Raw genomic sequence first — 15,099 nt, 5'->3', positions numbered from 1 at the left:
ACATATAAGGAAAATCAATGACCCCCCCCCCCCGGGCAGGGCCAGTTTTGACCCCAGGGCTTTTATTTGAACATACTTGGTAGACACCCATTAGAACATGTTTCATGCTAAATATCTTAGCTCTAGCTCTTTGAGTTCTTTAAAAGAAGATATTTTAAGTTTTTGGGGCGGGGCCAATTTTGACCCCAGGGCTTTTATTTGAACAAACTTGGTAGACACTCATTAGAAGATGTTTCATGGTAAATATCTTAGCTCTAGCTCTTTGGGTTCTTTAAAAGAAGATTTTTTAAGTTTTTAACAATATGCATATAGGGAAAATCTATGACCCCTGGGGTGGGGTCAATTTTGACCCCAGGGCTTTTATTTGAACAAACTTGGTAGACATTCACTAGAAGACGTTTCATGCCAAATATCTAAGCTCTAGCCTCTTATGGTTCTTTAAAAGAAGATTTTTTAAGTTTTACTATATGCATATAGGGAAAATCAATGACCCCGGGGCGGGGCCAATTTTGACCCCAAGGCTTTAATTTGAACAAACTTGGTAGACACTCACTAGAAGATGTTTCATGCTTAATATCTTAGCTCTAGCTCTTTGGGTTCTTTAAAAGAAGAATTTTTAAGTTTTTACTATATGCATATTGGGAAAATCAATGACCCCCTGGGGCGGGGCCAATTTTAAACCCCAGGGCTTTTATTTGAACAAACTTGGTAGACATTCACTAGAAGATGTTTCATGCCAAATATCTAAGCTCTAGCTCTTACAGTTCTTTAAAAGAAGATTTTTTAAGTTTTTTCTATATGTATATAGGGAAAATCAATGACCCCCTGGGGCGGGGCCAATTTTGACCCAGGGCTTTTATTTGAACAAACTTGGTAGACACTCACTAGAAGATGTTTCATGCCAAATATCTTAGCTCTAGTTCTTTGGGTTCTTTAAAAGAAGATTTTTTAAGTTTTTACTATATGCATATACTATTAGGGAAAATCAATGACCCCCTGGGGCGGGGCCAATTTTGACCCCAGGGCTTTTATTTGAACAAACTTGGTAGACACTCACTAGAAGATGTTTCATGCCAAATACCTTAGCTCTAGCTCTTAGGGTTGTTTAAAAGAAGATATTTAAAGATTTTTCTTTCCGTTGCCATGGCAACCAGAGTTCTGCATGGAATTAAATTCTTTGAACAATTTTTAAAGGGGACCACCAAAGGAACATTCCTGTGAAGTTTGGATGAAATTGGCTCAGTGGTTTATGAGGAGATGTCATTTAAAGCAAAAGTTTACGGACGGACGACGGACGACGGACGGACGACGGACGGACGGACGGACGGACGCCGGACGAAAAGCGATCACAAAAGCTCACCCTGTCACTTTGTGACAGGTGAGCTAAAAAGGCAAACATCAAACGAAATGATTACTTCAGAAATCTTCAATAGTATTATGATGCAGTTTTGATTATATATACCTTGATGTTTTTTCAGTATATTATTATATAAATAATTTATCAAACAAATTCGATTAAAAGCGAAGTTATAGTTTGTTCTCCGCTTAAATTTAGTACTCTTCATTATTCATTTACAGAAGTAATTTAAAGAAATGGATATATAATTGATAAATGGAGTTTTGTCAGTGTATGTAATGTATCACATTGTATGTATTAAATATCCCATTGCTCAGTATTGTATTGATTTGTTTTTTCTTTATGTGTAATTGTAAAATATGTGACCTATAATTATATTTAAAAATGCTTGTAATAACGATGTACCTATGTGTGTACAAGTTATGAAATAAACTCTGTTCTGTTCTGTTCTGTTCATCAAACCATGGGGGCTATCTATTCATACAGATTATTGATCCTTACAGGTTAATAGTACATTTTATTGTAGCATCTTAATTAAGTACGAATAGACAAAACGTTGACTAACGACGAAATTCATTGGCATTTCTGTGATAATTATAACCATACGCTACTCTTCTTGACCCCTAAGAAAAATCCTTCATCCAAATAGTAAGTTAACAAACCGAAAAATGTCCTTATAACAAAATGAAATATTGAATTGTCTGTACATTGTGGCTATGTACGTAAGACAGACAAACATTTTAGGGTATAAAATCAAGGGGAGACAAGAAGTCTCATGGCAAACATAACCTCATATTTACGACATATCAAGTCGCCACGTCGGTGTGTATCGTTACCTGGTACTGTATAAACAATTTAATGAATTGATAGGAGACTTTATCTGAAAATGAGAAATCCCGGTATCCCGAATACAACTTGAGTTGATCGTCACCGAAATATTAAGAAAAATAAAACAAAAATCCTTTTACATTTGCTTTAAGCTTTAAGTATTATAATAAAATAAGTGTGATATGACATAACTTAGAGTGATATTTTCACGACCAATAACCCGTGTGATCCACCAAATTTCTATAAATATCGGTAATGCTTATTGATGAAAAGAGTTATGCTGTCTTTTAATATTTTTGGCAGATTTTATTTTTTCTGTCCTTATTATCACTTGTCATTATCAATTACTGGTCAATCACCCATTAAAATGGTCAATCATGTCGATGTAGAGCTAATTCAGCTCAAAATAATGCCATTTCAATTATCAATACATATCAACCTATCGTAGGGGAGTGGTGACCTAGTAGTTAAGGTGTCTGCCTCTCAATCCAGGTATCATGGGTTTGAGCCCAACTCGGGCCATGATCGTATTACCTCATATGACACCATTACTGGTTAGTTCAAGGAAGAGGGCATGAAAATGATTTATATAAGCTGCATGAGCTTAATAGATATGTTTAAACTAAACTAACCTATCCTTGATATATTTGGTTTTCATTTAAAGGATTTCATCATATTAAGATTAGAACACCTATATAAAGATAATGATTTTAAGATTATCTTACATATCACATTCTAACTATCCTTTGTTTTGTTTTTTTTCAACATTTAATCTCTGTTACAAATTCAGATTGAATTCAATAATCCCAAAACGTTTTTTTTTCTCACGGTTTCTTGTCCATGTTGTCATCATTATTTATATTAAATATAGAATTAAGATAACATTCAAAGTCATTCTTTTCAACTTTGTTTTCCGTACTGTTTTTCACTGTTTGTCCAGTAACCTGGTAGTATGAAATGGAATTATATATATTGTAGTTAATTTGTGCTACATAATAACCCCAAAACGATCAAAGAAACGTAATATATCGATAATAGCGTAAATTTAGCCACATTTCCTTTGCATTTTATATATTCTTGATATTTTATCCTAGTTAACTATACCGATTTTACAGACATTATTCCACCCGATATGTGTTAAAATATTATTGTTATAATCTCCTCTATCTGAGACAGACGTGAATTAAAAATATATACATTTAATTGCTGTTGTTGATAAGTGATGGTCATGTGCAGCCACCATGAATTAAGTTGCACCACACGGTTAGATTATATTTGATTGAATTCAAACACGGCTTTCATCAAAAGAAGCATTTATTCTAAAATGTTCCATTAAAACAAAGTTTAGAAGACGGCAACTAAACATAGTACATAATGCTTATCAGGTATTTATTTTGACTAAAATTAAAAATGACCTTAATTTAGTAGAAATGTAATGTGAATCTGGATGTTGTGTTGTGTTTCTTTGCTGTTATAATATATGTATCACTGAATCTAAAATCACTACAAATATAGCAATCCTAACCTTATTATAACAATACTTTACCTATACTGATATTTATATATTCCTAAGTTATACTACTCGTATGCTCATCTTTGAGTAAAATATTATAATAATTTAATGAAATCTATGAAAATCTTACTGAATATATCTTATTTAAATAAAAGAATGAATATGTTTGGAAACTATGTATGAGAAGCTGCGTTCCCTATTACAGGTCAAAGTAAAATTGGTCTTCCCTTTAAAAACTACATTTTATTAATGACATTATACATTCATACTATGACCAGAATTAAAAAAATATGTATACCTACTTTGTGCGAAGTCAAAACTTAACAAAAGACTGAGTAGTAATTATCAATATTTTCTGACATCAAATTTGAGCATAAAATGTATGGTAAGCTTGTTTATGTGGTGACCAATTCTAACACGTAGCTAAAACTTGTTAACCTATCTATGTTATAAAACTCACTAAAATTTTCAGTTATCAAAAATTCCTTACAGTACCCTTCTAAACTGTAAACTAGTGCCACAAAATCGAATGTCCAAGTGCAATTGTCAAATGTGTATATTTAAATAAATATTAAAATCACAAAATTATTGTTGTTGTTGTTACTATAATTATAATATTAATTTGATTAAAAAGAATTGAAACTAACATTTAATGTGGAATGTAATCATTGGGACGCAACGCAAATATACTACCATTGAAAGGGAGGTAATTCTGTATTGAGGAGGTAAAATAAGACCATTATTATTATCCCCCATGTTAAACATATATAATAAAACACAATGATACACAATTGTTTTTTTTAATTTAAAATTATTCATATGAAATAACTTAGTTACACATAAACTCATTTTAGTAACTTAACCCTAAAAACGCCTTGTTGTCAATCATAGTCTAGAAATACTTTGTAAAGTCAATATGTCTATTTTGGGAAATAAATAAAATTTGCTAAAAAAACGACAACCTTATTTTTATATACACGTGTTTTAAGAATCGGACTTCATTAGGTTGGTGACGACGGTAGATGGGTCGTTTCCTTCTTAGAATATAAGATTAATAATGCTTTTTCACAAATACATAAAATGTTCCAACCAATATAAAATTTTGAAGCATTTATTTTGAATGATCGATTGATAAGTTGAAAATATTTCTATAAAACCCGTTGTCTTCTCGATCTCCACTTATCTCGCAAATTTGAACATTATTTATATCTTGTGATCCGAAATAAGGGTCTGGGTCAAAAAGAGACGCTAATATTAACTTTCCTTTATACATATATATCCCCATTTCCTTGTAAGTGTCACTTTTAACTTTAAATAACGTTACATGAGCTTTCAGTGGTTTTAATTCAACTTTTATACCAGTAACAGCAATGGAATTTCTGATTAGATCTACAAGCTGCATAAACTCGTTAGAAAACTCCAATTTAGCAAAAATAACCCTCGTGGAAAAACTCCCGAGGCCTCTGAATGTCAACTTTCCTGCTTTTCTAGCTAGGTCAATAATGTCATCTTTTACATTTTCCAAGGTTGCAATACACTCTTTAATATGATCTTCGTCAGGTAATTCAAGAACAGTTAGAGTCACGTGAAAACGTTCCTGCGGTATAACACTGTCTTTATAACGTGGGTATCTTGATAAAAAATCTTTTTGCTCGGCTTGTAAGTTCTTCAGCGTTTCTTTGTCAGTTATCTGGATCGTTACAAAATAGTTTGGTTTTAGAAATGTATTTTGACGTTCATCAGTTGATGATTTACTTTCCCGTGGCCCTTCCATGACTTACTTCAGCTGAAAGTAAACATTTCAGTTGTTAATATAATAATAACCCAGAGATAAATGTGATATTTTACATTTAAAATCTCCTAATCATTATGCTACTTTTATCACGCGCTCGGCTAACTATCGCTCCGGCTTCACATCTTTGTACGTCTATTTTAACTACAGAAATATCATAGACTACGCTCCTCCAAATACGCGGTAATACGCCCACGGAAGAGCCACGGATTAATTCCGTCCTCGTCCGTAGCTACCCGAACTGGTCAGTAGCTCTCCGTACTGTAACCGTAATCAAACGTAGTAGTACTGGTATATCCGTAGCGATCCTTGACAATTTTTGAACATGCACAAAAATCAACTTTAGCGTATCCATGCTAGTCCGTATTAAACCGTACTGATACGTACTGGTCCGTACGAAAACCGTACTAGTCCGAACTGATTCGTAGTCCATCAACTTGCCAAGGATTTCCACGGTTTGGTACGGAGAACTACGTATTTGTACGGTTACCCTACGTATAAGCTACGGTTTTAATACGGATTAATACGGCATTGTCACGGAAACCACGATCGTAATACGTTGTAGTACGGAGAGGCAGGGATAAGCACGGTCTTATACGGGTTATTACGTTGCAACACGTAACGGTACGGAATGGTACGGTCCACCACTGTTTTGTACGGATGAGTTAAGTATCATGTACTTTTTCAAGGGTATAAATACTACCTTCTTGTTAAATACAGACATATTTGCGGTAACATTCAATAATTGATAATTGCCATTTACTGGCTGTAACTTCATATTTAAATGGCTCTGAATGCGGAGGCAGTGGTTGACCTGCTTGATGACATGCATAGAGGTTAAAATGTATTAATATCGTACTACAATTCGTAAGTAATAGACTAGCATTTAATGTTACATATTTTAAGTGTCCCATAAGCCTCGGACGCTGGCCCTTGAGTGATAATAAGATTAATTAACAGGCTTTTTAAATATTTCTAAAACATAAACATTCCCGATAATTAATGTAATTGTAAAATGAACAGCAAATTTTAAAATTAAGACAAGCAGTATTGCTCAACATTTTTCCTGAATGATTACTAGTCTATATCTAATCAGGTAAGAGAAGACAGTCGAGATGGCGGACAAGAGATGGGCTTTTACGAAGACCGCTTCATGTTTAGTACATGTATGAGGCTCTCATGGCCGAACTTGTTTAGGATCCAGCGTCCTTCAAAAAATTCACTTTAATCGGACCTGATGTGTCTCGGGGTTTGGACGCGATTAGGCCGAAAGCTCTCCACCAAAATCATTGCACTCTGCAATTTGTTTTCTAGGTGTTCTTTCTTGTGAGGCATTTTGAAAATGAGCATGCAAGAGGTTGTGGACGGATGAATTAGGTCCGTATAGATCCGTGGCAATTTGTTCTTCTCCGTATCAATTCGTTCTTCTCCGTATCAGGCCGTACTTATTCGTACTAACCCGTGCTTATACCGTAGCAGACCGTATTGTATCCGTAGTTCGTCCATCCTGATTCGTGTCGCTCCGTATCAAACCGTGTCGGTCCGTAACAATCCGTTTCTCTGGGGACTTTTGGTGGTAAATCCGTCGGATTCCGTACTCATAACGTTGTGTGTCCGTACTGGAACCTTAGTGGACTACGGAATTTCGCATTTCCGTAGTAATCCGTGAACGATTAGACCGTAGCTCTTCCGTTACTAATCCGAAAAAATGTGACCGGGCATAGTCGCCTTGCGCTCAACATCGAATATATCCACCTCTTGCGCATTCACTCCACTATTTTAGAAGAAAATCGATCGATATATAAATTGATAAGTTTGAAAATCAAGTTATGATTTTATGAATACAATACTTGCCTAGAATGCTACATTCAGAATGTCGCTTGCGACCTACTTTTGACTCGCTTGTTTTGGTTAGTGAGTGTTTTCCCAACCTCACTTTCAGATAACCAATCAAGCACGCACTTGAATTCCGTTTAGACCACGTGACCTCGCTTTCTTTGCGACCTACAAATCGCCATGGAAAAACTTAAGTCCTGTGGGGAAGGAAGGTGGGTTCATGTAGCATTCTAGGTAAGTATTGTTATCATATAATCATAACTTGATTTTCAAATTTATCAATTTTATTTCATACAATACGTTACCTAGAATGATATATTCAGAATTTAATCTGATTTGGAAGCAATATTATAAACAGGAAGGTGGGTTTCAGTTTTACCAATATACTAAAAACAATAAAAACCCAAAATAACAAAGTTTATAAACTCTAAAATGTACTTACTAAATATCCTGTACAACCCACTGTCTGTACAAAAGTACCTTTAAAAACCAAATACTGTACATCCAATTGTTACATACAATCTACAGTATATATCCTGTACAACCCATATGTACAACACTTAAACGTATATCAGTTTAAAAAACTGTAATCACTGTGAAATTTCCTCAAGTCCGACTCGCCAAGATACGACTGACAGTTTATCTATTTATCACGAGTAGTTTTCAGAAAATCTACATTTACCGTAGTGAAATAATGTTTCACGAAAATGGTCTCTTTAGACCAGTCAGCGGACTCCATCACGCTTTTCACTGTTGCACCGTGGAAAAGTGCCCAAGAAGGACATACACTTCTCGTTGAGTGACCTTTCACATTTTTAATGTTCTTTTTACTGTTCTTGTATGCATATTTGATAACTTTAACAATCCAGCTTGAAATTGTCTGTGCTGTAACTGGTCTATGAGATTCGTTAACCAAAAGAAATAGTTCAGTGACATCAGATTCTGTACCTATATTTCGAAATTGTTCAGTGCGTTTTAAATACACAGCCAAACAGCGTTTAGGATCTAATAATTTGTTTTTTGGAAACGCTGGAATAAACACAGGTGTAGGAACATAATTTTGTCTGTCTTGCTTTGAAAGGCCTTGTCTTATGAAATTTATACCTTTATTTTGTATGTTATCATTTCCCTCACCAAGCTTGAGACTCTACAAATCACTACATCGCCTGAAAGATGTCACAGCAATAAGGAAGCTCGTTTTCCATGTAAGATGCTTCAGGGACGCTTTTCTCAACGGTTCAAAAGGAGTCTCTGTTAGTGCCTGTAAAACAAAAGGTAAATCCCATTCAGGAACAAGCTTTTTTAAAGGTGGTCTTTCATTTAATACGCCCTTTAAATGCCTTATAACTACAGGGTGTTGTCCAACAGCAAAATTATCAACCCTTGGTAAAACAGAAGACACCATAGATCTATAGCCAGATAAAGTCCTATATGCAGAATCTGCAAAAAAAAATTTCAGATAAGAAATTTATGCATTGTTCTAGAGATGCTGTGTATGGATCAATTTGTTGTTCACTACACCAGTGGCTGAAAATTTTGAACTTAGATTTATAGTCTTTCTTAGTGCCCATTCGCCATGAGGCTGCCAGTAATTTTCTAGTTTTTTCTTGCCTCTTGTTTCATAGTATCTGTCGATATGAGCCATGCAGTCAGATTTAGAATCTCGGGTCGAGGATGTACAATTCTCCCCTTGACTTGAGACAATAGATCCGACTGCATGGGTAGTATCAAAGGTTGTGCAATCAACATTTGCAGTAGAATCGGAAACCAATGTTGACGCGGCCAATTCGGAGCAATAAGGATTAGTGTACATTGATATTTCTGCATGTGAGACAGAACACGTGGTATCAACTTTATCGGTGGAAATGTATAGGCATACTTGTTCGTCTATGCGATTGAGAGGGCATCCAATGCATATGCTGCTGGGTGAGGAATCCAAGTACAAAACAGTTGTGTCTGTTTGTTTTCTATTGTCGCAAACAGATCCATCATTGGAAAACCCAAGATGCTGAAAATTTTCCTCACAACTTTTTTGTTCAAGGACCACTCTGTCTCCTTTACTCTGTATCTGCTCAGAGCATCTGCCAGTATATTCTTGTCTCCAGCTATATGAGCTTACTGTTCTGATCACAGCTTCCATCTCCAAACAATTGATGTGTTGGAGTTGTTGTAAAGGAGTTCAACGTCCTTGCATAGTAAGGTTGTTCATATGTTCACCCCAACCCCATGTACTGCTTGCATCTGTGGTTATCGACACATTATTTGACTCTGTAGATAAACACAGCCCTTGAGAATGTTCACTTCCTGTAACTATTATTGTAGATGATATTTTAGCGAAGGTGAAACTGGTATTACATGTGAAAAAGACATTCTTATGGGACTCCAATTTTGCAGCAAATGAAGTTGGTTCGGACGCATGAACAACCTTGCATTTGGTATCAGATCCAGACAAGAAGCTATTTTGCCTAGAAATATTAAATAGTCCCTGGCTGTATTCTGACCCAAAAGTAAATTTTTTGCCGACATTTTCAGGCCCGCAAGTCTCTCTGGAGTTGGAAATACTAATCTCTTGTCTAAAGCAAACTGACACCCTATGTAAGTTATTGATTATGAAGGGACAAGATTGGATTTCTTTTTGTTGACTATGAAACCTAGCTCGAAAAGAAGATTCAGCATTGTTGTACGATTCTGAATCAGATAATGTTTTGACTGATTTATTGATAACCAATCGTCTAGATAAGTTAATAGGCGTATACTTTGTTTTCAAAGATGTGCAGCTACTACTGCTGTGATTTTTGTAAAAACTCTTCGAGCTACTGTTGGTCCAAAGCAGAGTGCTCTGAATTGATAAACTATTCCCTTGTAACAAAAACGGAGATATTTCCGATGCTTTTTTGTGAAAAGGGGATGTGAAAATAAGCATCCTTTATATCTAGACTGAATGCCCAATCCCCTTTTCGAACTAGATTCAGCACTTTTTTCATAGTATCCATCTTGAAATGTGATTACCTGAGATACATGTTGAGAGATTTGAGATTTATTACTGGTCTCATTTCCCCATTCTTTTTGGTTACCAGAAATTATGTACTGTAAAAACGGTTCTTATCATAGTCGGATGGACGTTTCTATAGCATTTTTCTTTAAAAGCTCTTGAATTTCTATACCGATTAAATCTGAAACTCTTGAATTTACTTTTGTATGTTTTATGCCCAAAAAACGGTGTTTTTTATATAAATTCCAGTTTCTAGCCATTTTGATTAATATCTAAAACCCATTGATCGTTTGTTATTTTCTGCCAATCTGCAAAGAAATGACTGAGTCTTCTCCCGACAAGTGTTTCTGGAAATTTTGCTATTGTACTTACCGAGTCATTTTCTATCTGATCGTCCACGTCCTCTGCCAACAGATTTGGAGGTATCAGGACGTTTTGATTTACCATAACTGAATGCCCTGTCTCCCTGGTATTTACTGGAGGGCTTGACTGCAGATACTGTGACTTTTGGAATACGAAAAGTATCTGAACTATAGGAGGAAGTTGCAGTGCGCTGTCTGTCATATAATGGCTTTTTCGCAGGTGGTTCATTAGCCTTTGAATTTGAATTCAATTTGCGTTTATACACTGTATCTTTTTTGTGAAAATCTGGCAAAAGTTCATCTATTTGCTTTTTTCTTTCTTTGTGTTGCAAAATTTCAAAATCTGGACCAAAAAGCCCTTCACCTGATAGTGGTAAACTTGAGAATTTCTCATGATCATGTAATTCAAAGAGAGATGTGTCAGACATAGGTAAAGATTTTTTAATTATGTGGGAAAAGGCTCCTGTCCGGCCAAACTGATCCATACTTCTGGTAGTGATAGCAAAAATATTTCTCAATTGTTTAACTAGATCTTCAGAATCAAAATTACCTGTGAGAAGTACCTGTAATAAATTCCCTAGTCCTTGTTGAACATAGGCCTGTGTTATCATTCCTATGGGAGCTGCATGGGAGCCTTTGTAGGCAATTCTTTCTACAGTCTTGCAAGGTTGAGAATATAAATTGGTCATCCCTTTGGGTTTAGAATTTGCAAAGGATGCTTTTTCACCATATTTTCTTATAAGTAAAGATTCAAATAATGGATCAATTTAAGGTACTTGAAGAATTTTTTCTGTTTCTTTGCTAACTGGAAATTCCTCAAGTAGATTTACATTATAGGCTGACAAATATTGTGGATTTTTAGTCCTATAACTGTTTGAAATTACAGATTTCTGAGCACCATCAAGTAATATACCATTCTCTTCCGGTTCTTTACTTGGTAAAAGAGCGTCTTCTCCAAATAATTTAACAAGACAACTGTTTGTTTTTTCAGACAACGTTGAATTTGAATCATTTTTATCATGCGACTTCTGTAATTCAGAATTAGAAGCTTCTGGATCAATGTCATTCAAAAAATTATCAACATCCGTATTTGATGGAATTGTAATAATGTCATCACGTTTTGATAGACCCGAATTCTTATCCGAATTTCTTCTATCCGAAAATTCGTCATCTGTACTATCAGAATCAGAATATGGATTTGCGGGAGAATGTTTGGAAGATAAAATACTAAATAGACGGTCTAACTTACTGTCCATACACTGAATTTTCGAATCAAATTTAGTTTTTCCCGAATATTTGCGTCGAGAATTTGAACGTTTCTTAGTCGTGGTTTTCCCTTGAAACTGCAAAGGATCTCCCTCGCCTTCCAATTGCGCTTCACGCGAAGGCGTGGATTCATAATCTAATATTTCTCCGTCTTCTTGTTCTTTGGAGCGACGGATTTGTTCTTCCGACATAGTATTGTCAAAAAATAATTATTTCAAACAAATAAAATACAAGAAAAATGGTTTCCTGCGGGGAACATTTTTAATGATAATTATAAAGATATTCCATTTAACTATTTTCAACATTGTTTGTGGGGAATAAATAAACGCGCGGTTTTATCAGGAATATAGTTTACAATAATCGATCAATATAGAAGAAGGTCTTTGGAAACTGGTGACGGTCGATGACCGGAGAATGTCGAACATAAAACAATTATTTCTTTTTAAGAAAATGATTAAATAGGCCCACCATTTTTTTTAATTATTCCGAGCAAAAATGATAAACACACAAGTTTACGCAGAAAATATCTCTATTTATTCTGGCAGATGCCACAACGAATATTTTAATTTTGTAGATTTTCAGTGTAAACAATTAATTGTTTGTAAAATTTGAGATACATATTAAAGAAACATTGATAATTTTCAAACACATCATTCAAGTTTTTCCACCTTAAACGGTAAAATAATTATAGAAAATTAGAAATATCACGTAATAGCTGTTTGTTCTTTATTAGGTGTCACTCTGACTAATTCCCTAGAGGTAAATCCGTAACGTACCGGCAAACGGTATTTAGCCAGGTTTTCGAAAAGGTCAATTAACCAATCATGTACGGTTTACAGATCACATGCTCCTCCATGTGCTGAAAACAGGTCACGTGCTCCTCCATGCCTCAAAAGTTAAACGCGTACCAATACCCTGCGGTCTCCAGACCGCAGGGAAAAATACGAGTCTTACTGGAGCGATGTAAAAACACGTCCTATTTGTACGGTCGCCAAGAACGAAAGCGACGTCACGTGGTCTAAACGGAAGTGCGTGCTTAATTGGTTATCTGAAAGTGAGGATGGGAAAACACTCACTAACCAAAACAAGCGAGTCAAAAGTAGGTCGCAAGCGAAATTCTGAATGTAGCATTCTAGGGAACGTATTGTATGAAATAAAGTTAAAGAAATTCACCAGGAGAAATTTGTGTCTCACGAAAGACAAGTTCTTGTTACGGGTATTCATTTTTCGAATGCACCTTTTGAAGAAATCCGAACGGTTGAATTGATCTTCCGCTCTTTCTCGGAAATGCCGTTCGCTCGTTTGTGCGAACACCGCAATTTTGAAGTCTGCCACCGTATGTCGTAGCCACGGGTTACTAAGTCGTTGACACGAGATAGTTAAGTCGTGTGCACGAGATCTTATGTCGTGGGAACGAGTTACTAAGTCGTGCTCACGAGTGGTGCGCACAAGATACTTTGTCGTGGCCTCGAGTTATTAAGTCGTGGTCACAAATAACTAAGTCGTGGGAACGAGATAATTTACCAATCAGATTTCACTATATATATAGTATATGTATATAGTATATATACATAGTAAGTCGTGCTCACGACTTAGTAACTCGTGGCCACGACATAGTATCTTGTGGCCACGACATAGTATCTCGTGCCCATGACTTAATTATCTCGTGGCCACGACTGATTAACTCGTGGCAACGACATAGTATCTCGTTCCCATGACTTAACTATATCGTGGCCAGACATAGTATCTCGTGCGCACGAGATAAATAAAAACACACACGTCACCTTTGTGCCGCCGGGGCGACAGTTTGCCGGACGTGTTTATGGTTCACAGCAAACCATTGTTGGATTAAACATATATTTGAAATAAAACACAAAGTTTTGACCCAAAACGATGTTAAAAAAATATTATCAGATTATAGTACATTCAGTTTATCAGTAAATATTGTGATATGTTGATTACCAATACAAATTATCGCAAATGTTTTAGTTTATGTAAACATAGTGTGGTGATTGCCATTATGTACATGATGTAAAAATCACCAGCTATTTCTCACAAGCTGTGGTAAAACACATAATTATAACGATCTATAATGCATCTTTCTGTTACGACGAATTACTAAACATGTATATAGGTTTTTCAAGCACAAAACATTAGCGAAATACACGTGAACATAACGTTGTGGAAAAATATCAGTATCACAATGGGTGGTTGCATATAGTAACCATTGAGATGATGAGTTGCGAAAGTTAGTTGTGGATGTGTAACTTTAATCTGACCATCTTCCATCGTTTTTTTTTCACTTCTTAGCATGCATTTTCGTATTTTCGAGATTTTTCGCCCTTCTGAATAACTATAGGTCGAAAATTCTAGTATCGTTGTACATATATGCAAAAGAAAATACCAGCTACTCACTTGCTTATATAGATCATGTAAGCCCACATAAACACTATATAATAATCACCAGCACTTTTTTGTCCTCTAGCTGAAGCATTTGTTTATAGTATTGAGGTTCGGATACAAAAATTAGAACGCATTGTTTACACACTATAATTACGCATGCACGGATTTGTAATGCACAGGTAAAATACCGATCAACCGTTACTGCGTAATGTTTAAGTGTATGTAATGAGTATACAGTACGAGTTTATTTTTAAATTACAAGACGGTTCGCCGAGGCAAGCCGAATATAAATTATTATTTGAGCCGTGTCATGACAAAACCAACATAGTGCGTTTGCGACCAGCATGGATCCAGACCAGCCTGTGCATCCGCGCAGTCTGATCAGGATCAGCTGTCTCAGCTTAACAACTTATTATAATATGAGATACGATACAATAAACGCATTGTTACACCTAAATTCAGCTGCGCTTGTAATGCGCAGGCTAAGTCCGACACCACTTAAAGTGTTGTAGAACGCACTATCGAGTTTTTTTCATTACGTTCGCTTAATATATTGTCTTCTTCACGTCTGTTAGAAGATACGACGACTAATTGTAAATGTATAAAACATTTAAAATGATAAACCAATTTACATTGAAAATAACCAATTATGATAATTCTTGTTGAAAATATATAAATTTTTTGATAATAACAAAAAATTACTTATTGTAATGAAAAATATCCTGATTTTAAAATAATTGCTAAAAAAAC

General features: G+C 35.3%; 1 protein-coding gene across 4 annotated transcripts; it reads right to left on the bottom strand.

Moving 5' to 3' along the window:
* Positions 1 to 4,482: 4,482 nt before the first annotated feature.
* LOC132718738 (uncharacterized) lies at positions 4,483 to 14,564 on the bottom strand. 4 transcript variants are annotated; one of them, XM_060702457.1, is made up of 3 exons: positions 14,362 to 14,564; positions 8,431 to 8,587; positions 4,483 to 5,484 (listed from the first exon to the last, which is right to left on the bottom strand). In XM_060702457.1, the coding sequence occupies exon 3, from the start codon at positions 5,470 to 5,472 to the stop codon at positions 4,810 to 4,812; it is 663 nt and encodes a 220-aa protein (XP_060558440.1). In that variant the 5' UTR covers positions 5,473 to 5,484; positions 8,431 to 8,587; positions 14,362 to 14,564; the 3' UTR covers positions 4,483 to 4,809. The 4 variants fall into 4 exon arrangements, with proteins under 4 accessions (XP_060558440.1, XP_060558439.1, XP_060558441.1 ...); XM_060702456.1 differs by lacking the exon at positions 8,431 to 8,587 and having other exon boundaries at positions 14,362 to 14,562; XM_060702458.1 differs by lacking the exons at positions 8,431 to 8,587; positions 14,362 to 14,564 and adding an exon at positions 7,769 to 8,380.
* Positions 14,565 to 15,099: the final 535 nt, after the last annotated feature.

Source organism: Ruditapes philippinarum, unplaced genomic scaffold, assembly GCF_026571515.1.
Source record: "Ruditapes philippinarum isolate M1 unplaced genomic scaffold, ASM2657151v2 ctg2256_1_1_1_1, whole genome shotgun sequence".
In the NCBI taxonomy this organism is placed as follows: Eukaryota; Metazoa; Mollusca; class Bivalvia; order Venerida; family Veneridae; genus Ruditapes; species Ruditapes philippinarum.
The sequence above is the reverse complement of the archived record's forward strand: the minus strand, read 5'-3'. Positions and strand labels throughout refer to the sequence as shown.

Coding starts and splice junctions, on each gene's coding strand:
- LOC132718738 (XM_060702457.1), bottom strand. CDS start 5,472: ATGGAAGGGCCACGGGAAAGTAAATCATCAACTGATGAACGTCAAAAT.